We start from the raw sequence: 24,095 nt of genomic DNA on the forward strand, positions 1-24,095 counted from the left end.
GAATCACCTCTCTGGACCTGCTGGCAATGCATCTTTTGATGCAGCCCAGGATGGGATTGGCCTTCTGGGCTGCAAGTGCCTGCTGCCTGCTCATGTCCAGCTTCTCACCCACCAGCACCCCCAAATCCCTTTCCTCAGGGCTGCTTTCCAATCCCTCACCCCCTAGTTTGTATTGGTGGCGAGGATTGTTCTGGCCCAGGTGCAGAACCTTGCATTTGCTCTTGTTGAACCTCATGAGGTTCACCTGGGCCCACCTCTCCAGCCTGTCCAGGTCCTTTTGGATGACATTGCGTCCCTCTGGTGTATCGACAACACACAGCTTGGTATCGTCCGCAAACCTGTCAGGTGATGCAGTGCACGTGGTGGCCTGTCGATAAGAGATCGATTAGACTCTTTCACCTCTGTGAATTCTAGCCTTTGTTCAGCTTAGGGGAAAGCTTCCCTAGCTGACCTGGCCACAGTGATTTAATGCTCTCTGTGGGCCCTGGGGTTTGTCTTGGCGTGCTACCAAAGCCAAAATTTGCATCTCTGACTTAGAGTAATTAAACTAGATTGTTTTTCATTAGCTTCAGTGGTTCAGTTTTTTTAATGTGGGCTAGGTTTGTAACTGGTGGACCAGACAGGGCGTGAAGCTGTTGGGACAAATACAGTGTTTTCAGTGCAAGCTCAGTGGTTTGTGCTCACAACGTTCTTCTCATGCCCTAGATTTTTATGACATCTGTGATGTGGTGGATTGCCAGGGCTCCTGCCTGGACAGTGACTGCACGTGTTCCCCGGGGACAACACTAGGACCTGATGGACAGACGTGTCTTGGTAAGGCTGGAAATAACTTGTGTCAGTTACTGATGCTTTCTTTCCCCGTTGTTTTGTTGCTCGCATCTCAGTCCATAGTCTTACAAAGCAGTATAAAAAAGGAAAAGTATTCTGAGAGTTTTTCCCCCCTTGCTGCCTAGAATAAGTCTTTGATACCGTAAAGGGTTCCAGATCTCTCCCTGCAGGGCGAGATGCAACATCCCATGAGTGACTACATTCTGGTGCCCCTGGAGCTATGCATGTACAAAGGCTAGGTTTGCTTTCTGCGTGGTCCATCTGCTGAAGACAGCAACTTCACTGTCAGCAGCAGTCTCTTTGCAAGATCATGGTTCAGCCTCATTGGTATTCAGGAACAGCTGTGCAGTCTGTCATTAGAGATTTCCTCTCACCCACTCTGTTTGAATGCCTCCTTCCTCCAAGAAAAGCTTTGCTGCCTGGCATAGGACTACACCCTAAGCTTCACCATACTTACTGCCCTCATGGGGCATTGTCCAGGGCCTAGGGTTTGAGGAGACCCAAAAGACTGCAGGTCACAGCACCGCCTCGGTGGTTCTGGGCAGCATGACAAGGTGTTATTCAGGGGGCTGGCACTTGGTGACTGCAGTGACAGAGACTAACGTGACCAGGAGGGCTGTAAGTGAGAGTAGAGGATTGTGAGGGAATCCCCATCAACCCCTGAGGCAAGGAGAGCTGTGGTTGTGTGTGGTGCTGGGAGGAGAGCAGCTGGGCTGCCAGGTCTTAGGAGAAGGATGGGTCTGCGGGGCAATGCAAGGGGCTGTGAGACTAACGTGACCGGGAGGGCTGTAAGTGAGAGTAGAGGATTGTGAGGGAATCCCCATCAACCCCTGAGGCAAGGAGAGCTGTGGTTGTGTGTGGTGCTGGGAGGAGAGCAGCTGGGCTGCCAGGTCTTAGGAGAAGGATGGGTCTGCGGGGCAATGCAAGGGGCTGTTGAGGTGCTGCAGAGCCACACTGATGGATAGGAAGAGGTGGCATGGAGGGAGGAAGGGGTGCTAGTGTTTGGTGGTGGAAGTGGGATCTCATCTTTGTCTTTGAGCTTTGATTCAGTGGAAAAGTTGAGAGTAGAGTTGGTCCAGCAGACTGTGAGGCAGATGAGTTTTTTCCATACAGACTATAGCTGACAAAGCAGGCAATGGGTGGTTTCTTTCTTCTCACTGCTCGTGTCTGTGGCCATCAGGGTAGGGGCCACCATCGCTACAATCTGTGGAGGGAGCAGCCTGGCCCTGCTGCAGATTTGCACTGGCTCACACTGATTCGATGGAACAGTTTTGCTAAAGCTGCTCCACATCTCTGCAGCTGAGTGGCTGACTTAGCTCTCTCAGCTAATTAAAGCATCTATCAGCTGCTTCTCTGCAAAACTTCTGAGTGCAGAAGTGCCCTTGATAAGCACCAGCACTCAGTAAATGTGCAGCAGGCTCGCAGGAAAGGATTTCCTGCAGCAGGGAGGCATGCAGAAGTCCTGAGCTGTCTGCACGTGCTGCCTTCATCCCCCTGCTGCCAGGCCAGGCCAGAGTTGTGAGCTGCTGCCTATCTTACGTGACCGGGAGGGCTGTAAGTGAGAGTAGAGGATTGTGAGGGAATCCCCATCAACCCCTGAGGCAAGGAGAGCTGTGGTTGTGTGTGGTGCTGGGAGGAGAGCAGCTGGGCTGCCAGGTCTTAGGAGAAGGATGGTCTGCGGGGCAATGCAAGGGGCTGTTGAGGTGCTGCAGAGCCACACTGATGGATAGGAAGAGGTGGCATGGGGGGAGGAAGGGGTGCTAGTGTTTGGTGGTGGAAGTGGGATCTTATCTTTGTCTTTGAGCTTTGATTTGGTGGAAAAGTTGAGAGCAGAGTTGGTCCAGCAGACTGTGAGGCAGATGAGTTTTTTCCATACAGACTATAGCTGACAAAGCAGGCAATGGGTGGTTTCTTTCTTCTCACTGCTCGTGTCTGTGGCCATCAGGGTAGGGGCCACCATCGCTACAATCTGTGGAGGGAGCAGCCTGGCCCTGCTGCAGATTTACTGGCTCACACTGATTCTGTGGAACGGTTTTGCTAAAGCTGCTCCACATCTCTGCAGCTGAGTGGCTGACTTAGCTCTCTCAGCTAATTAAAGCATCTATCAGCTGCTTCTCTGCAAAACTTCTGAGTGCAGAAGTGCCCTTGATAAGCACCAGCACTCAGTAAATGTGCAGCAGGCTCGCAGGAAAGGATTTCCTGCAGCAGGGAGGCATGCAGAAGTCCTGAGCTGTCTGCACGTGCTGCCTTCATCCCCCTGCTGCCAGGCCAGGCCAGAGTTGTGAGCTGCTGCCTATCTTTGTGATAACCAGATGGCACAGCACCTCAGCTGTAATAATCACACTGGATTACCTGCCTGCAGCCTCATCTTTGTAATGACTTTCTGTTGTGCTGAGTAATAGCATGGTCACATATCTGAGAGCAACCATGCTGGCCTGCCAGAGAAACCAAATAAAACTGCAGTAGCCTTTCTTAGACCGACAATATTCTTCCTTTCCCAGCTCAGCCTAAGAGGGGGGCTGAAGATGCTGCAGTAATGCCAAACAGCTCCGTCTGTGAAGCTCCCTGTGCTAGGCTGACTTCTTTTCAGTACATTCTGTGCTTCGAATCCCAGAGTAGAACTGCTGATCCTAAGTTGTATTTTCATTTGCAAAATTACTTAAGGGGTTAGATTAGATCTTTGACTTTCTGTCACGGATCCACCAACTCAGTGCAGTGCCTTTGACCTCTTGAATACCTGGATCCATGTAGGACTAAGCCATGGTCCGTTCAGCACTCTCCTGACCCGCTCTCAAGAAAACCAGCCTGTGTTCCAGAAGTGCTGGTTGTCACTGGTGTGGAAGAGCAGGGACAGATCTGCTGTGTGTTATAGAACTTGGAGGACCAGCAAGGAGAATTGCTGGGTACGGCTCTTGACCAAGCCAAGCTCTAGGACCTTCTGACAGCATCTCTACGCCTTTGCCAGTAGCCCTCTCCCCTCTGGTTTAAGCAGCTCTAGTTTTACTGTTAGAAGGGAAAGTGTGGAACCCGTTATGTGTGGAAAGGGAAGTGTTGCTGTGTGTCTCCTGGACAGGCTTCCTGCCTCCCAAAGCAGGGTACCAGCCATTTTTTTGGCTAAAAATATTCAATTCACCTTACTTGTGGAAGGAGACGACACTACCAGCTGTGGGTACTGTGTATGTGTGGGACCACTTAATGCCTAAGAGAGCTCATCTCTGACCTGTCTCTTAAAATGTTTTTGTTTTGTTTGTTTTTGGCTTCTGACATCTAGTAAATGGTACCTTCTAAGCCGTTTTGGTGAAACCCTATGTGGCCCTTGATTGATAACCTCAGCATTCTGGTCTGCCTATGAGAAATCATTAGTTTTGTGGCTCAGCAATAGCAATGGCTGTCCCTTCCTCTCTATTTGATTCACTTTTTGCACACAGAGATTAAATCAGGTTGAAGAATGAGAATCTCAGAGTACCTTTCAAGTACCTTTCAAAAAGAAAAAAAGGCAGATGGGGCACAGAGGAACTTTAATCTTTCAAACGGAAAATTAAGAGGCGTTTTCAGAGCTTTACAAGGAGATTCAAAAGCATCTGCTCAGTAAATACCCTCAGCACCCTGGAGGGCTGGAATCTGGAGCTGAACACAGCCAGCACAGAAACATGACACAGGTACTATTCATGGGGATATTGCTGTAGGTTATAAAAACTCAGTCCAGGCCCATTACAAGGTTATTCTGCAACTTTTATCTAAGAGTCTGCTCCAGAAAGCGTGGGGTGCCAGCTTGGGCACTTCTCTTTCTTCTGAGCAGAAAGGTAGAAGCCGTGGTTCTACGGAGGGCTGCAGAGGAGCAGAGCAGGAAGGGCTATCCTGTGGCAGTGAGGAGCTGAGTCCTCAGAGGGAGTAGCTCAGAGCTGGGCCATTTGTCTCATCTTTGGTGCAGAGTGGCTAAGCAGCTAATGGTTGTGGTGGCCTGTGTGGGCACCAGTGCTCAGGTTAGGTCTCACCATGGTGAGCTGAAGTTTGTGCTCTGCAAGAACACCTGAGCTTTCCAGGGCAGGGAGCAGCCAGAGCTGGGCCAAGAAGCCCATTAACAAAACATTTCAAAATGTTTTGGTTTAATTTCAGGTTTGTTTACAGCTGGTTTTAATTCTCATGCTGGTGTTTTGTTGGTTTTTTTTAAATAAGAATTGAATAACTTAAAATGGCTGTAGGACAGTTAGCCACGTGTAGCAGTAGCAGGTGGGTAGGTAGGGATTATTTTTGACTGATTCTAGTATTCACCTAGTTTTGCCGTGCCGTGAAGTCATGTTAACTCCATTTTAACGTCTTTGTGAGTGGAGAAGAATTTAGGATGAGAAGATAAATGACAACATGAACTCCCCAGCATGGGGAATCAGTGGGAATGTGTCTGTCTTCACTCCAAAATCACTGCTGTGTGCCTGCTGCCTTTCCCCTCAGGTCTGCTTTGTTCCCAAGGTAGACATGGCGTGGCAAAACACTCTGCTGCTGTCAGTAGATAGAGGTGTTTAGCATTTCGTGGGATTACTCATCTCTGTCACTCTGATCCATGTTGTCACGAGGCCAGGAAAGCCAGTCCATGATCCCAATCTAGTCCCATAGTGCTCCTATGTTGCAGCCTGTTTTTACCAGCTGTGTGTTCACCAGGGGCGTGTTATGACAGTGTGGGGTTTTTTTTTCAGATGAAAATGAATGTGAGCAGAACAACGGAGGCTGCAGTGAATTTTGTGTTAACCTGAAGAATTCCTACCGCTGCGAGTGCGGGATCGGGCGCACGCTGGGAAGTGACGGGAAAACCTGTGAAGGTGAGGTTTGGGCTATCACAGTCTGCTGGAAAATCATATATGATATAAATCATTCCCCTTCCCTTGCAGCACTATTTCTCTCTTGGCGCCTGGCAGGGATTAAATGTCACTGATATCACTTCTGTGCTTGCCAGTGGGGTTGTTACTGAAATATCCTTCTAATCAAGCAGAGAGGAGTCTCCTTGTTCAGTTCTCCCTGCCTTGTTCATTTCTGTTAGAATTTGTTTGTATTTATCTCCATGGGGGGAGAGGGAGCAGTGGATCTGGAAGATTGTTTGTCCAGCCAGGACTAGATATTGTTGGAGATGCTGAGATTTGGCTCTGGAGATTTATCTGATAGTTGTGTGGGGACAGATTTAGCACTACTGTTTTTTGACAGCTAGTATTAAGTATGGGGTAATGTAATGACATTAGACTAGAACATGAGGATTGCTTAGTTTCCCAGGAGAGAGATTGAGGGGACAGGATGCCAGTCTGTAAACAAAAGCTAGATTTGAGATTCAGGCAGTATTTTGAGCGTCTGATTTTTTTATAAGTGCTTAATTGTGGGCTCTGCTCTGTGCAACTGCTACAGTTACTTCCTAGTGGTGGCACAGCCAGGTTGAAAACCCTTGGTGGGTTTAGACTGGTAGCTCAGCAGGGGCTTAAAGACCAAATTGTAGGTTTGACCTGTCATCACAAACAATTTACAAACGTCTTTGAGCAGAAATATGAAAATCCAGCAAAAATTGACTTGTGCCTGCTGTTTTCTGTGGTCAGCTGTGAGAAGCATGGTGCCCCCTCTCAGGGAAAGCTGCTGTGTTGTATGTTCATAGATACCCTGTGGCCTCAGACAGGAGTAAGAGCTACAGATGTGCCTCACTTTTGAGCTACCCAGTTGCCAGAACTGAATACATCTGCAGCCCACATGCCACCTTACATTAGCTGCTGGGTGGTAGACATCCCTGGTGCAGGGAGAGACAGGGATTGGCATTGTAGTTTGGGGCTGGACTCCTCTCTTCTTTATGGTTCACTTGACAGATGGCTGCAAACGGCAGGTTTTGTCCCTGTTTTCCCCCTCTGAGACCAAAACACGATTCATCTCACTTCTGTGAAAGTCTCCTCCCTGAGCTCTGTTAATAACACATCACTCAGTGTTGTGGTTGGGGCCAGGTTGGCCAATGACAGTACAATGGATGGGCTCCCTCACCTCTCACTCCAAGGAAAGGAAGAAGAGAGAGAAAGAGATTTATGAGTTTAGGAAAAAACTCAACTACTTTAACAAAATATTAGTAATAAAATAAAAAGGAAAGAATTAAAAAGATACAGCATATATATATACACATATATGTATAAAACCATATCAAACTCACAACATAAATATATATACGCATATATGTATAAAACCATATCAAACTCACAGGGGGATGTGACCACCTGGTCTCAATGAGGAATGGGAACTGGATTCTGAAACACAGTGATGTGGATCAAAGGTAGATGAACTCACAGGGTCTTCTTTGGACATCAGTCATCAAAGAAAGAGAGCCATTGAAGAAGCAACCATCCAAGGAGAGCCCACTGAAGAAGAGCCATCCTGGCACATTTGATCCCTCAGCTTTTATACTGAGTGTGAGAGATAGGATGGAGAGCCTCTCTCATAGAACAGAAAGTTGGCTCTGCTCCACCTCAAACGAGGACACCCATAACTTACCTGGGGAAAGCTGCTGTGCAGGGTGCTCCTTAAATACTGGTTAAGCTATCTAGGGCCAAAAATGATCTGGGGGCTTTGTCCCTTCCATATCCATCACTGAGCTGGTGGTGGGGTATCACGCAAACCAGCTGTGTTATGTGGTATTTTTTATTCCTGAGCTTTTCTGACAGGGCTGGAATAATCCGCTCTTGGAAACTTTCTGCAGTTCCCAAAGTTGTGTTTTAGGGCCTTTGATATATCATTTAACTTCCCCTTCTGTAAAAAGGATGGCGACTGGATGTTTGGAAAAATTTTGACACTGAAAGGTTTCTGAAGCCTTGGAATGGGCTGCCCAGGGCAGTGGTTGAGGCACCATCCCTGGAGGTATTGAAAAGCCGGGTTGATAAAGAGCTTAGAGACATGGTTTAGTGATGGTTTTGATCAGAGTGAGGTTGATGGTTGGACTAGATGGTCTTAAAGACAATTCTATGATTTTCATGAGTTTAACATGGCTGCTGGGGATTTTTACAGTCTTGTTAGTAAGTTTTATTTCTAAAGGTGTGTCCTTAGATTTGTGAGCCACTAGAATATGTGATTTACTTGTGGGCCACCTCACAGCTGTTGCTTTCAGTAAATGCGGGAGATTTAGCTTGATTACATGAGCTGCTGAGGCTGAATAGGGTTAGGAGTATCTCAAAATTACCCTTATAATGCTTTGCCCATTACTTTGACTCGCATGGAGTGTTCAGGCTGTTGTTTCCAAGCAACGTGTAGGATTGAGTATGGGATTTCCATTCTTTTCTTTACATTTCAGTGAAAACCACACAGTCATTTCTGATGGCAGGCTTAGGGAAGGGATTTCTTTATATTATATGTGCTGTTGTTTTATTGAGAACATCTAGCAGTATTAATCCCAAAGCGTTAAAATAGTTACGCAGTGAAGGTTATTTTTTTTAAAAATATGATACTCTGTTATTTTCTTTATAATAGAAAGCTAACAACAGCTGGAAATAGCATTATTTGCCTTAGATTTAGATGACCTTTCAGGCTCTTTTTTGCAGCTGCAGTCACTAGGAATATGTCATCTCAGGATAGTGTGCTCTAAGTAAACTAGCAAACTCCCACAAGCAGAGTTTCATCCTCAGCCTACAAAGGGGATGCAGGAATGCACTACACCTACCTCCATCACAGCTGGGAAACACACAGCCAAAGAGTGTGTCATCTGCTCCCTGGTGTTCCCTGATGGGAATAGGAGCTGACTACCTGCAAGTCTGTCCTGCCCAGGACACCTCCCCTGCAAATCTCAGGGCTTTAATTCTGCTGATGACTAAGGGAGTGAGTATGGTTCCACACCGTAGAAGTTTTCAGAGGATTTTTCCCCCACCCTTTTTGACGTAAGAAACAACATAAAAAATTAGTTTAAGAAGAATGTCTCAGAAGTTAGAAAGGGCCAAGCTGAAGATTGCCTGTTCAGCTTTCTTATGTATGCCAGTTATAACATGTGATTTCACTTGGTGAGCTTTTCCACAGAATTCCTGGTTAATTTCATGGTGAAATGACAAACACAGGAAATTGTACAATTGAAAATAGGTTTCCACTGCATTTTTTTGGAAGCAATCTCTCACCATGCTGTTGCCTTCAAGCTCTGTGTCGGTCATACTGTGGTTAGTCAGCCAGGAGTATATGTTGGGGCCTGCCTCGCTGCCACGCAGCTGCCTGTGGAGCAGGGTGTGCTGATTTTTCCTTTCTTTTGCAGAAATAGAAGGCTGTCACAATAACAATGGAGGCTGCAGCCATACCTGTATTGAAGTGGAAGACACATACCAATGTGAATGTCCAAGGGGACTTGTTCTGTCAGAAGACAACCACACTTGCCAAGGTAGGTCAACAAAATCTCTCCAGCAGCCTCTATGCCAAAAGTATATCTGAAGGAACTTTCCTTCTTGTTTTTGTCATGTTGTCTTAGTCTGTCCTTTCCAGAGCTTTGTCATTAGCTTTGCTAATGGAGCTTTGTCATTAATGACAGATCATCCAAAACTGAGAGCCTGGAGACATTGCTCTTTTTACCAGGCAGGAGAACAGAGACACAGGACCCAGCTGGGTGCCTCTTGCATCATGGGCGGTTTTGGCGCTGTTCACTTACAATTAAGATTGCTTAACATCTCCCATTACATTGTTCTGTTTCATCTATATATGCCTTTGACAATTTTATGCTATTAGAACTGACATTTTCCATGCTTCAAGCTGGGCTTTTAAAATCTCAACTGAAGCAGTTCACTCCCTTCCAAGAATGGGGTTAAAGAGAGAGGTGGTTTTTTGCCCAAGGATCTCTGTAGCCATTCCAGTAAGCATTCCCATGTCTTGAAGCGGGTCACTAGTTCTGATACTAGATGTTTCTGCTGTCCCTTGGAAAAGTGCCCAAGATAGCATCTGAAAACTCACTGTTGCTTCTGCTGCATAGAGGCAAGGACAACGTGATCCTTGGAAGACCTTCCATCTGAACTTTACTCCGTTCCTGTACACAGGGAGTCCTTCTTCCTGACTCACTTGCACCCATAGCATGCACATGGAATAAACATGTTCCCTGTTTTGGGTTGCAAGAGCTGAGTAAGATTTCCTTTGCAATTACATCCTGGGTCCCAGGGGTCAATTTAGTTCTGCAGCAGAGAGTACAGGGAGAAGAGGATCAGGGAGAAGTTCCTGAAGTCACTGAGAGTGAAGCAGAGGGTCTGTAGCTCCTCATGCAATCCAGGACTTGCACTGAGAATTCTTCTGGGGCTCATAATTCCACAGCTAGCTGAGCCCCTGAGGTGCTGAAAGCATCGAGCAGTCTGTGTGTTTTATAGAGAAGATGTCTACTATGATCTGCTGCTGAAGGGACATCGAGTCAAAACTGCATGTTGAGGGGAGCTATGTGGGCACGTGAAAGGCAGACAGAGATAACGCTCTCTAGTTCACCTCATCTGACTTCCCTGGCTACTTCTCAGACCTGTCTGGCTCAGCATAAAGCTGGATGATGTACACTACTGCCTTGGTAGAGACAGACCTCATAGCAGAGAGGTCTTGCAGGTCAAGCAAGGCACAAGCAGAGACTGCTTGTGTTCTGCCTTGGTGCCCCCGTGAAGAACCTGTGTGGTTGCTTTCAGACATTTCTATGGGGATTGGCTAATGGGCTGGACTCAGGCCATAGCCAGGGCAGCATCTAAAATGCAATGAAAGGGAGCCTGTCATGGGCTAATTCACTTAGGCTTTAGATAATACCAGTGAGGTGGTGTTACCTGGTGTGCTCAGAATCTTCTGTAGTCTCATATGTTACAAAGTGCCCAGACACCAGTTAGAGGACCAGATCAAGACTTCGTGGTGGCCAACGAGGCAGGTATGCCTCAGAGAGGAAGTTGGAATGCTTCTACTTGGTGAAATTTCTGCTTTTTCACCTTTTTAGAAATGCAGAGCACCGTTTTCAGGGGTGAACATTGCACACTTGGGAGCGTGCACTACTTCAGTAGTGCTTACTGCTGCAGCAGAACCAGGTGGGGAGGAGGAGACGGGTATTTCCAACACCTGTGATTATACTTACTGATGAAGGTCTGATTGATGGATACAGGCCAGAAAAGAGCAATGTTCTTCAACCCTGACTCTCTGAGGCAACCCCAGCAGGGTTAGGAGACCATGCATTTCCCAGCCAGTGTTTCTCCTTCTTCTGAGGCTGCTAATGAGAGCAGCAGCGCTGTCGGGTGCCGAGCTGGGGCTCAAGATACAGCATCTCATAAAGCAAAATTGCTTGTTCCTTTGCATTTCATGAGTTTATGTCCCCACGCAGTGGTCTGCAATTTCGAGCAGATATGACAGAAGATATCTGGAACTCTACCACACATTATTTTTATGGCATCTAATCAGGTTTATAGTGGTACGATTAACAGCGCAGGGCAGGCACAGTTGCCTGAAGCAATTGGATCTGCAGCCTATCAACCCTCCTCTGCACTGTCTCTACCTTCAGAACAAACATTAATAATCTTCCACAGAAATCACAGTCTTGGCTATAATTTTCCCACAAAGATACCAGCCAACAAAACACTTGGAATTTTGCAGACCATCTGAGTACCCCATCTGTTTCTGAAGCCTGGTGGTGAAATGCTTTTCTCCCCTCTCCTGTGCCCGAGCCTCGTGTGCCCCTAAGCAGGGTACGATGGGTTCAGTTGTGTTTGTAGCAGTGGTTCAGGGCTCCCCAGCAACAGAAAGCCTGTTCTTCTGAGCACTCTGTGCAAAAAGATAACCTCTGCTCCAAGCTGCTGTACTTTGAAAAGCCAAGGAAGGAGCCACAGGCTGGACAAGGAACACGGCGCCAACAATAGCAGACAGCATAATGAGTGTTGGACTCACCACAGAAGCTTCCTACCAGGGTTAGGGCATTTGTAGGCATGGGCACAAAGCAGAGTTTCAAGCAGTAATGAGGAGGCTTTCCCAGTACTTACAGATGCTCTGCAGAGTATGAGGGTGAAGAATTGAAACGTTTGACTGGCACAGACTGGGTGAAGCTCTCGGGAGCTTCATAGGCTGGGGTGAGCCCAGGGCAGGGATGCAAGAGGTGGGTGCTGACAGCTCTCTGAACAGATGCAAGAAGTTGTGAATATAAGTGGATTCCTTGGCACCCAGGATCACTCATTTCTTCTGGGCATCTCAGTCCTGGCAGTCAGGACCTCATCACTTGCCCTGGAATAGAGTCACAGCTACCTTGCCAGCTCCTTTTCAGCTCCCCCTGCGGCGCTGTTGCTGGCAGATTTGGGGGAACCAGGGCTGCTCAGAGCTGAAGCACAGTGATGCACACAGTCTCTCTGCTTGCAGCACCACTGTTAAATTGGTGGAACTGAAACACCCTTCTCAGTATTAATTACTCTTGTGTGTACAAATGTCTAGGGTGGTTTGAATGACACGGCCAGTTCCTCTGAGATGGTTAGTGGAAATAGTTTCTCAGAGTGTTTTCCCAAATAGTGATGAGTTGGCTTGAATCAACTCATGGCAGTGCCAGAGCAGAGGTTAAATAGGTGTCTCCTCTTTATGCTAATCAAAGACATTTAGAAACAGAAGTAGCCTGAACCAAATTGGTCCTGAACTTTGGAGAATTGCGGTTGGGATCCAAACTCTCTTGCCCTGAATTATACCTATATAAAAGCATTACATTTCCTTATTCATCAAGGAGTCACTAAAACAGTAAAGCTTAAAATCCACATTAAGCCAATCAGTTCTCCAGAGGATATTCGTGGCTGCGTTGCACTGTGTTCTCAAAGTCCCCTTGTGAGCTTTGCCATTTGACGTGCTCGGTTATTCCCACTTGCTTTCTACAGTGGATGGAGGAAAAGTTAAGGTAATTCTTAGCTCTTTAATTTTCTGTTCTAACCCAGCAATGTCATTATGAGAGCATATTGCTTTGGGCATACTGCATACATTTTAGCATATCACCTTGAAACCATCAGCTTTTAATAAAAAATACTCCCTGCAGGTACACAGTAGCTGTCACAAACACTTCAGCTGGGACAGGAGAATTTTGGGGGGGGGGTAAAAGGCATGTTTTAGCAGTGTGCCTTCTGTCCGAGATCCGGGATTATATAATTAAGAACTGAAATTAAGGAAAGGCAGATCATATGAATGTCAAGGATTGGGACTGTAATTAATTTTAGGAAAAAGCTTGGGGCACTAGTATATTTGCAGAAAGTTTTGTCATTTGATTTTAAAATACGATAAATGGAAATTCTGGAGGAGGTTTGTTTTTCTGGCTGAGAAGAGGCCAGAATATACGCACCAATATGCTTGTCCTGTATCTAACTGAATAGATAATGCATACAACCAAGGAATACATATGCCAATTACTTTTTTATTGAAGATTATTCCCTCTTCTTTCCTTTTTTTTTTGTTCAATCTCTATGTTTTCTCTACTTCTTACGTAATGGAATTCTAATTTAAAAAAGTTCACGTGGAGATCTGTATTAAAATTTGAAGGTTGGAAGGAGGTGGAATAAGCGAGCTAATTGGGTTTGTTTGTCAGAGCTGGGTTTATTGCTTATAAAAATATTATGGCATTTTGAGGTGCTTCCATTTTAGCTAAGCATCTATATGAAATTACTCTGCCTTGTTTTGCCATGTTCTGCGTTTGATGGAAAAGCTGAGAAAGGGTCTCAAAAAAATGGCTTTGCCTGGGGTATTGTGAATTTGATATCCATACCTGGGAAAGGCTCTTGCCAGGACATAGCAGTGCAAAAGAGACCCATTAAACCTGTGCTGAGAACTAAGTATAGCTGGAAATGCTGCATAGCTGAGTCCCTGCTGCGAGTACAGCGGTCATCTTTCCTGCCTTTTGTGGTGTCTGCAGCAGGAGAATCTGTGGCAGTGGTAGCTTGGGAGGTTTGTATTGTGTAGATGGGCATATAAGATAGGTAGGTAGATTACTAAGGTTAGACAGTATCATAATTGTAGCATAACAATTCTCTTTTCTTTCCCACAGTAGTAATTGGTAAATTCTTCCCCACCTCCCTGATACTGATGTTCCCAGATAATTTTGTAGTGCAAAGTGTTATTCTGGGGGACTTTTCTTGCAGTTCCAGTGCTCTGCAAGTCCAGCTCTATTGAGGTGAGCATCCCAAAGGACCTGGTTGGAGGCCTGGACCTTTCCCTCATCAACACTTCCTGCAAAGGAGTATCCAATGGCACTCACGTCAACATCCATTTCTCCTTGAAGTCCTGTGGCACTGTTGTAGACGTACGTACACCCATTGCTGTCCTGTCTCTTGGGATCTCTTGGATTTAGGGAGCCATCTCCTGGCTATGGCTTACTTGGGGAATAAAGTTGATTTAGTTGTACCATCAGAGCAGTTTCCTGTGTTGCCATGTAGCTGGCCTCAGACTAGACCTGGGGTGGCATCCCAAATTAGGAGAGCTTGTTCCATCTCCTCTCCAGTGGTTTGCACCTCTCAGCACAGCATGGGTACTGCTTTCTGCTCACCCAACCCTTCACAGAAGCAGCTTCACCATCCTTCCAGTGCAAAAAGCACAAGAGGTGTCACTCATCACCCTCCTGTTGAGACAGAATCTGGTCCCCTGGTAATGTTCCAAAGGTTATACTGGCAACCAGTCAGGAACCAGAGAACTCACCTTAGCAGATGGGTAGAAGATGGAAGCAAATTCCTCTGCTTCGTGCAGGAATACGGTGCATCGAAATTGACAGCAAACTGATACAGGCCCTTAGGTTGTAGGTAAGGATGAATATCGTTCTGGTTGCAGAACGTAAATTCACAAGCTGTTCTTTCAGTGGTTGATTTATGTCTGAGCTTGAACGAGGTAAGCTCAACTGCTGTTCTGAGCGTAGAGACATCTTTCTCAATGATCTCCCCTTCTGCTTAAACTCTTTTCTTTGCTGCAGGTAATAAATGATAAAATCATTGCCACCAATCTGGTGACCGGCTTGCCAAAGCAGACTCCAGGAAGCAATGGAGACATCATTGTCCGCACCAGCAAGCTGCTGATCCCAGTGACCTGTGAGTTCCCCCGCCGGTACACCATCTCCGAAGGTTACGTACCCAACCTCAAGAACTCACCCTTAGAAATCATAAGCCGCAACCAGGGCATCTTCCCCTTCACTCTTGAGATCTTCAAAGACAAAGACTTCGATGAACCCTACAGGGGTGCTCTTCCCACCCTCAAGCTTCGGGACTCTCTGTACTTTGGGATTGAACCCTTGGTACATGTCAATGGACTAGAGACACTTGTAGAGAGCTGCTTTGCCACTCCCACCTCAAAAATCGATGAGATCCTCAAGTACTACCTGATTCAAGATGGGTAAGTTCACTGTTCCCTCCACTGCTGGCTATTAGACAGGAATTGGCAGTGGGGCTAAGTTGCATTGCCTGTGAGATGGAGGGAAACACTGTCAGTTCTCCACAGCAGCCTACCTGCTGTGTTCCTCCCCATCACCAGCAGCCAGGCCATCAAGCTGAAACCACCTCTCCCATCAAAAGTGATTGAGAGAAACAGTGGGAGGCAGTGCAAGAGGTTACTCCAAGCGCAGCCTTTACAGGACATGCTTCTCTGTAACTAGCCTTGTGGATAATTGAGTTGGCTTCAGTAGAAAAGATATCCTTCCTGATATCCTCTCTCTGCCAGCCTGCAGAGTGCCAAACCAATCGGCACAACCCTCTGCTGGCTGTGGGCCACTGCTGTGCAGCCACTGCAGCAACTGGAGCAAGTTTCTTACTTTTCCCATAAAGGCTTTATTAGAGCATGAGCCAGAAGACACCACGGCTGGTGGGAGCCTGGTGGGAGCTGCAGGAGGTCCCCTTGCTTTGCTCCCTCTCTCATACCTCTCAGTGCAGTAAGCTTAGATTCCCTCAGTTTTCCAAGGTGTTAGAGTTTAGTGATCTTTCCAGGTTACACCACTAAAAAACTCAGGGTGGATCTGTGAGTTGACGTTTCATGTCAGAGGTTTGGGGATCGTTTCTCTGGTCTCTGCCGTGCCTCCTATGATGAGCCCTGTTTTCAAATACTCCTTTGGGTGCTACCATGACCGTGCCACGGTGCAGTGTTGCTGTGGAGTGCTTGCATCCAGCAGTGCCTGGCAACTTAGCCAGACAGTGCTGTGGAAATGTCACAGTGGGGAAGCAGTCTGCTATGCTCTAGGGAGGAAAATCCAGCCAAGATAATATCTAAAACATATTCAAGTGTCATAGTCCAACAATCAAGGGACTGTGCTCATTTTAAGTCCTGTATTCTGTCTGCTGAACCATTTAATGAAGACAACAATTATTTCCTCAGCTTTCAGGCTAAATCGTCCACCATTACAGCTGGTGATGACTAGTCCTGTGTGACTGTCTTGTAGCAAAAGGGTCCTGCAGAATTCAGTACACAAAAATACAGTTTACATTTCCTTCTGACAAAGGTTTCAGCATTAGCTTGCTCTCCCTCCACCCTGGGCTGCAGTCCTTCAGTGCCTGACATTTCTGGGGTTTATGAGCAGATTTGTAATGGAAAGATTGATTTATTGACTCCTTGACTTAGCTGTTCCTGTGGACCCTTCACAGAGTCAAGGCTCCAAACGTTCATTCATTTCTCACCGTGAGTGAAAATGATGGGATTTAAAACAGTGGCCAAAACCTGAGCCAAATAGAGGAGGGAGAAGGTAGAAAATGTCCTCTCTCGAATTCCCCGCAGCACTAGCTGGAGGATTTATGGCAGCCCCTTTGGTACTGTTATCCTGCAGAGGGCATTAAAACTTCACTGAAGGGAGAAGTGGGCTGGAGCCGGCTGGCTGGAGCTCACCCAGCCCTCCCTGCAAGCCCCAGTGTCCCCCGACGTGCCAGCCCCCCCCCCGTGCACTGTGCTGTATTTAAATTGAACTGCTCGCTTAGACCAAAGGCTAATGATCTGCTATTTAGCTAACTGGAGTTCTTTGTCTCTTGGTGTGCTCACGGGCAATTAAAAAGTAAAATTAGCTGAATGCACTGCTGATTTGTCCCTGCTCCAAACGGTTCTGTAATAACCCAGTTTCCTTCCACCAACCCAGCCCCAAAAGCCCAAGGCAATAAAAATGGGATTTTTAAATCAGTTTGATTATGTGGGATCAGACCTGCAGGAGTTCACTGCAGCTTCCAGAGGGAAACACTGTTTAAATTTGAGGGGATACACCTTAAACTGAGGAATGGGAAATTCCCTCTCCTACTTTCTTCTCTGTTAATTCCCTGCCACCTCCAGCTGGTAAAAGGTAGAAATCTTCTTCTGTGGGACTCCCTAACCCTCTCTGTATTTAAATTGAACTGCTCGCTTAGACCAAAGGCTAATGATCTGCTATTTAGCTAACTGGAGTTCTTTGTCTCTTGGTGTGCTCACGGGCAATTAAAAAGTAAAATTAGCTGAATGCACTGCTGATTTGTCCCTGCTCCAAACGGTTCTGTAATAACCCAGTTTCCTTCCACCAACCCAGCCCCAAAAGCCCAAGGCAATAAAAATGGGATTTTTAAATCAGTTTGATTATGTGGGATCAGACCTGCAGGAGTTCACTGCAGCTTCCAGAGGGAAACACTGTTTAAATTTGAGGGGATACACCTTAAACTGAGGAATGGGAAATTCCCTCTCCTACTTTCTTCTCTGTTAATTCCCTGCCACCTCCAGCTGGTAAAAGGTAGAAATCTTCTTCTGTGGGACTCCCTAACCCTCTCCCTGGGCTGTGACCATGCTGGAAATCAGGGTTTTCCCAGATCCTTCCCTGCTGCCTCTGTAATACCCAGTACTGCTGCTAGCCCAGCCTGCCAGCTACAAAGCAGCTCTCCTGCTTCTGATCTTGTTCTTTCTTCCTCTTTCTCAAAACAAAAATAATGAAAGGCATTGACCGATGGCGCGGGCGATAAACATTGCAGCTCTCTCGAGGCATCCAGAGCAAGGTCATGTCACCCAGGGCAATCTGTTGTAATCTGATGTGGTCAAGAGCTGTGATTTATCAGAGTGTGATGCAGTTAAGGTAGTTCCATTGCAAGGAACATGCTGTTACACCTCAGGCTGCCCCTCGTTTGTAGGCTGAGGTGGCTATTTTATTCTCCAAACCCTCCTTTCCAGCTTGCAACCCCCCAATAAGAGGGTCAGAGCACAGCCCCATGGCACAGCTCCCCTAACCTGCCTGTGTCCTTACCTGGGTCACCCATTTTCCTTCCATACCTCTGCTCCCTGCCCCTTTTCACCTCGCCAAGGGGGGGAAGCAGGATCTAAGGGTTTCCTTAGAGGGTGGGACATGGTATGGCCCCACACACAATGTAGAAGGGTTTGACCCATCCCCTTAGAAGGCTTCTGAGCTCTTTTTGTCATGCTGCAATGCATCTGTCAGAACCCTCCATGAGACATACTTAGGGGCATGGTAAGGGTTCATTTTATCCCTGGTTCCTCCTTCTTGTTCTTCCATATTCCCATTCCCTAGCCCCAAACCACTAGGTTACCTGCCACCAGTGTGGAGAAGCTGGGATTTAGGAGTCAATTTGAGCTGGTGTTCAAGAATCATCACAATTTATATGCTCACAAATGAGGACATGTCTGTCAGTTGACTTTTTAGCCCCAAAGCTCGGCCAGTCACTTATGAAGTGTCTTTAACTGTCAGTCTTTACAGTCAAATGCCTTCAGGAATGCTACTTTTAAAAGCAATTTTAACCTAAATGACTTAGTAACATCTAGTGTTTGGCCTCAAGGGGGAGGAATCTATGTCAACTTTTTGAAGATGCACCATGTGAATTTATTAGCTCCTCTTGGATGGCTTTTTACATTTGCCTCCCAGGCAAGTTAACTAGACAAGCGCTGCAGACAGGGATATCCCTTCAGACCGTGACCTCCACTGGCTGAAAAGAGCTGCAGAAACACACAGTGATGAAAAATAATGCTGGGATCAATGCTTAGTGATCCCTTGAACGTACACTGCTCTCCTGTCCGTAGCAGAAGGGCGATTCTGGGAGGGATTGCGGTACCTGCCGCCCACGGAGCCGAGTCAGCCCAACAGCACAGAGATTTCCAAACACATTGCAGTGGAAGCAGAGCTGCGTATAGATGTGGGGTTTGCTGCTGTTTGATAATTGAACGTGTCAAGTGTCAGCATTTCTGACAGTGCCTTACCTATTTCTGGTGTAAAGATGGAAAACTAAAGGTTGCTGCAAGAGTAGGTCTTTCAGCTGTCACAGCGTTACCTCTTGTCTCTTCCACCACCACTTTTTTTTTTCTGGTATCTTGCAAAGTCTATATTTCTGGAATTAACTTGCTAGAAAGGATATGCTCGATTGTAACGCAATATAAAAGCAGCATCTGGGCCTCTCAAAATGCCTGAGGCTTTGCAATAGGCAACCATAAATATCAAGTCACCATAACTTTTTGTCTTGATGTTTCTCTGTCAAACTGTAAATAGGCTGCAGTAGTTTATAAATACACTGTACCCGAAATGTAACATTTTAAAAGTAATTTATTTTCTTGCAGTTCTGCGAGCTCTTGCATGACTGCGTAGTGCTAGTGATGGGGAAATTGAAATTGTGAATTTTAGCTGTCTGATCAAGGCCAGCAGGAAGAAAAATGTAAATGATGTAAAGCAAAGTAGATCTTGAATTTTTTAAAAATATCATCGCCGATATTTTAGTAATATGGGTTACAGCTTATTCATTTTAAGTGTGATTTATGTGCATATATATCTGTATACAGAAAGTATCTCATACATTCCACACTGTGTAACAGTTCTGTTGATGGCTGCAGACTGTTGCACAGGAAGGTGAAATGAGGATAGACTTGCCTGCAGCTCTGGCAGTCCCTCTGCCGAGGGGACGGGACCACGTCCTGCCAGCTCTCTGCTGCTGAGCTGTTCCTTGTCTGCAGATTCTATTATCACCCCTGGTGTTTTTCCCCATCGTTACCGAATTTTCTCCTGTGGCCAAACAGGAAGTAACAGGGATGGTAGCTTAGCTTGAGGCAGCCAAGCCCTCCTTTCCTTTCTTTGGTTAAATAGGGTGGGGTGTTTTTTTCTCTTTCTTTTTTCCATTTCTGGGAAAACCATTAACGCCCATCCCTCTGCTTTCCTTAGCTGCGTTTCTGATGATTCAGTGAAACAGTACACGTCAAAGGACCATCTTGCCAAGCATTTCCAGGTTCCTGTGTTCAAGTTTGTGGGCAAAGACAACAAGGTAAGCTCAAAACCCCACCTCTTAGATATTGCATCAGCCGTGATCTGACTGAAGAGTCTCAGCACAGAGCTGGCTGAATTAAGAGTGCAAACGGGAGGGAATGGTTTGGCCCAAGGCAGATGCTGCTGTGCCTGTTCCAGCAGTTGTGTCTTTCAGGAGCCTGACAAAGGTACTTTAGGAGACAGTGATGAAAACACCTACAATTAAGTAAAATATGAAGGACAAGTTGTGAAACGTCAACACTATAGCAGGTTAAAATCATTGTTGTTTCCAGGGTAGTCTCAGTGGACCCTTGCATGCTGGGTGAGAAAAGTGATACCAGTAACCAAACAGAAACCTGGGGAGTTAGGCACATTACACAGTGTCCTATTTTAAAACAAGGCAGTCTATAGTTTTGAATCTCTTCAACTTTATATCTTCTCTAGTTCTTGTGAATGCAGATACAAGGCCATCACACTGTTTTAATTCAATGTGAAACCCGGCCATCCAGGCTGGTGGCACTCTGGGGCAGAAGCTTTGTAGTGGGAAGACAGTTGAAGGATAATGCTATTTACCTAATATAAATAGCTTTCCTACAAGAAATCAGGACTTTCAGTCGCTGTTGTTATGGTCAGCCAATGCTGTTTGCTCCAAAAAGCATGAAGCTGCCTGTCCAGCTCCCGGAAAGCCTCAGTAGGGTTAAAACAGATGAGATCTTTCAAAATTCAGAAATTTTGCTTGGCTGTCTGATTACCACTGCTGCCTCTAACCTGCATCCTCTGTGCAATGGATTTTGCTTCAAACCTCTCTGCTGACCAAACATTCACAAATATTTACTTCCCTAATTTGCTGCTTGCAAGGATCTTGCTTACTCTCCTTGTCGCTTAGAGGGCAGGGAGCAGCAAACCTGTCACTGTCTGCCTTTACGGAGCAGAAGGAAAAGGCAGCTCTCTCTCTGCCCTTTGTATTCTCTTCCTCCCCTCAACTACTTGCATATTCCTCCTTTACCCCTCAGTCTCCTAGCTTTGTGTTCTCAGCTCATGTCACATCCTCTTGCACGTTTCTATCGGTCCATCTCCTTGTGAAGGCTTCATGCGTTCTTGACCTGCTTCCTACCATGCAGCTCCTACCAGACCATGTGAGCTCTTCTAAGCTTATTCCTGGCATTTTCATCCCTTCCTCTGGAGAATCATATTCATATATGATAACACCTTCATATCATAACACCTTCATATTCCCTGTCTAGCCGTTGGCTGACAGTCAGATGCATGCTCTGAGATCTCAACTGGGCACTCTGGAAAACTTGCCTTCTCCTGGACAGATAAGAAAACAGATGGAGCAGCCAGTTTGGCTGTGGATGGTGATGGTGGATCAGGACCTTGTTGATGCAGGGAGAGGAATGGCTGTAGTGTAGGAATTGTGTCGCTCACGCTCTCTGAGAGCTGGCAGCACTGCCAGGCTGATGCCCAGAGCTGTGTGTTGACGTGGCCTGCTGTCTCACCACCCTCCAGGAGGTGTTCTTGCATTGCCGCATCCTGGTGTGCGGGGCACTGGACGAGAGCTCTCGCTGTGCCCAGGGCTGCCGGAGACGGGTGCGCAGGTTGGCAGCGATGGAGAAGGAAGAGGAAGAGGAGGAGGAAGAGTCTGGTCACGTGGCAAACCACATCCTGACAGGCGGCCCCATCAGAATCGACTTTGACGACTAAGACCCACCTACTGGAACACCATCTCTGCCTGAGACCAACCTTCCTTATCAGTGCCTTCTTTCATGGCTCTTTGAGAAACAAGAGGTGTTTTGTAAAGCCTCACCTGAACCTCAGGACTTGTTTCCCTAAATGTGTGATGACTATTTGTGAAGTATGTTGGGCACACGAGGCAGCCTCTGAGGGCATCCCGGACTGCAGAACAGTTTGGTTTTCACCTGTGTTTCTTCCCAACAAGCCTTCGGTTGAAGGGACCCTATTGCTTTGCAGACCCAAAATGTTACCTGACTTTGTCTTTCCCTACATCCACCTGCAGGCTCTACAGGACTGTTTGTCCTTGACTAAACGAATGTTATTCAAGCCCCTCTTCCATCAGGCAATACAAATAGTATTGTAGCTGAATAGTGGTTCTGTGAGTGATGCTGAAGCTTTCGGGTGTGCTGAGATTTTGAATGACCGTTAATAAAAACATGTATAAAAATATACATCCCATAACGCATAAGTTCCTTTCCTCAGCTAAAGCTCAGATTTATCACAGACACATTTAAATGTTATTTTTAAATAGTAAAAGGTATTTAATAAAACTTGATTTTGTGTGTGTCTTTTAATAGTTGCATGCAGCTTAACAGCGTTTCCTCTTGCATTTAGTGTAGTGTTTCCTCTTGCATTTAGTGTATCGTTGTTTTCCTCTCTCTATAGCACCTTGATTGTAAGAAAAAGACCATTAAACATCTATAAACACCCACCCCAAGCGTGTTGCTACCAAGTCTTTGTCTGAAAGCTGAAATGCATTACCCTGCTCTAAGAGAGGCCGCGGCTCTCACCAAGGGATTAGAGTAACACACATTAAGTATTTATAGCAATCATTTTGTAATGCAGGTAGTTCTTGGGACAGGGTTGTCCCCAGTGAGCTTGGTGACAGGAGACATGGCAGCCCCATTTGAATGATTCTGTGCATTCGCAGTCTCCTGGTGGCTGAGAGCTGTCTAGAGACACAATTAGTGGTGATGGTGGTGGCATCGTGCTTGTCAGGGAATCCCTTTGGGCTGTCAAACTCTTCCAAAGAAAATATAAGAGGTTATCAGCTTGGTCTCCTCTGGGCTGCATTCAGGAGCTGAAGAGCTGTATGGTGAAGGATTAGAAGTGTGGGGTGAAAGGAAGGAAGCACAGCAGGCAGTGAAGGACAAAGTAAGGAGAGGTGAGGCTGGAGGGTGAGAGAGGAAGGCTCCGGCTCCACCGTGAGCTGTGGCACCACAGTGTGTTGATGAGGTTTTCTGCCAGAAGTTTCACAGTGTGCAGCTGTGTCCTGTGTGTTGGGAGGTGTGCTGGAAGCCCCCCATAGTCTGCATTACCTGTTTCCTACTTCAGTTGGAAGCAGCCAAATTGCTGCCAAAGCCAAAATTTGCTGCTGCTCTCAAATGGATGGGTAGTCCCGCTTGAAGGGACCATTTAGGAAGGAGTCACAAATCACCTCAGCAGTATTCCATTTTGCAGATTTATTTCTTCTGGTGACTGAGATTCCAGTGAGGAATGGGCATTTGATGGGCTGGGAGTTTCATGATTTTTCTAAATCGCTTCATGGCTGCTTTTCCAATTGGGGAATATGTGTGTGCGTGTGTCTATGTTAGAATAAATGACAATGTTTCGATGATGATAAGTAGGTATAAATGGAAAGACACTTTTCATGTGTTATCTAACCATATGTGAAAGGAAAAGAAATGAAAAATTCTTCTTCTTGCAGTGTTGTATGTCTCCTGATGATGATGATTCATGTCTGCTTTAGGACCACACGGGAAATTTCCCATTGTCACATCTTTGTTCAGGCAGCCCCTGCTAAATATACTTGTTTTGATAAAACAAGAGTGGGAAATGAAATTAATTAGTTGGTGCCTTCTGGAGAGGCAACTGGTGGTTTTTTTTGTTCGTGTGAAAGGGAGGTGGGGGAGTGGTGGAGAGAGAGGTTCATCTCCTGGCTTATTTCAGTTATTGTGCACATTATTTCGTTCTTCCTGACAAATTCATATGAAGCAGACTTTGCACTCCGAAGCTTTTTAGTTAAATCATCTTTAAGAGTGATGGGAAGGAAATGCTGGTTTTGTGTGGCCATGTGAATGGAGCAGTCTGGGAAGGTGTTCCCTTTGCTCTGCAGGCAGGAGAGCAGGTCTACTCTCTGCTACTGCCCTGTGACCATCCCTCCTCTGATGTGGAGGAGATGCCTCCTCACCACAAACAAAACCATTTTTCTAAGTCTTGTAGCTCTCCCCACTTTACCTCTCACTTCCATCTGTCGTCTTTATCAGTGTTACAGCCTGGACATGGTTGGACTTGATGATCCCAAGGGTCTCTTCCAACCTGAATGATTCTATGATTCTATGAAAGGCCAAACTCATCTGATGAGCCAAGGGGGTTGTTTGTCTGTTTA

The 24,095-nt window shown here is 46.3% G+C and overlaps 1 protein-coding gene across 1 annotated transcript in view; it reads left to right on the forward strand.

Moving 5' to 3' along the window:
* OIT3 (oncoprotein induced transcript 3) overlaps positions 1–22,419 on the forward strand; it is a 27,291-nt gene extending 4,872 nt beyond the window's left edge. The window contains exons 3-9 of the mRNA XM_014940327.1: positions 706–813; positions 5,520–5,642; positions 9,068–9,190; positions 13,902–14,062; positions 14,723–15,138; positions 19,892–19,991; positions 21,482–22,419. Of these exons, the coding sequence (XP_014795813.1) occupies positions 706–813; positions 5,520–5,642; positions 9,068–9,190; positions 13,902–14,062; positions 14,723–15,138; positions 19,892–19,991; positions 21,482–21,676 (1,226 nt within the window). The 3' untranslated portion in view covers positions 21,677–22,419. The remainder of the gene's footprint in view (positions 1–705; positions 814–5,519; positions 5,643–9,067; positions 9,191–13,901; positions 14,063–14,722; positions 15,139–19,891; positions 19,992–21,481) is intronic.
* Positions 22,420–24,095: the final 1,676 nt, after the last annotated feature.

Source organism: Calidris pugnax, unplaced genomic scaffold, assembly GCF_001431845.1.
Source record: "Calidris pugnax isolate Ruff unplaced genomic scaffold, ASM143184v1 scaffold39, whole genome shotgun sequence".
In the NCBI taxonomy this organism is placed as follows: Eukaryota; Metazoa; Chordata; class Aves; order Charadriiformes; family Scolopacidae; genus Calidris; species Calidris pugnax.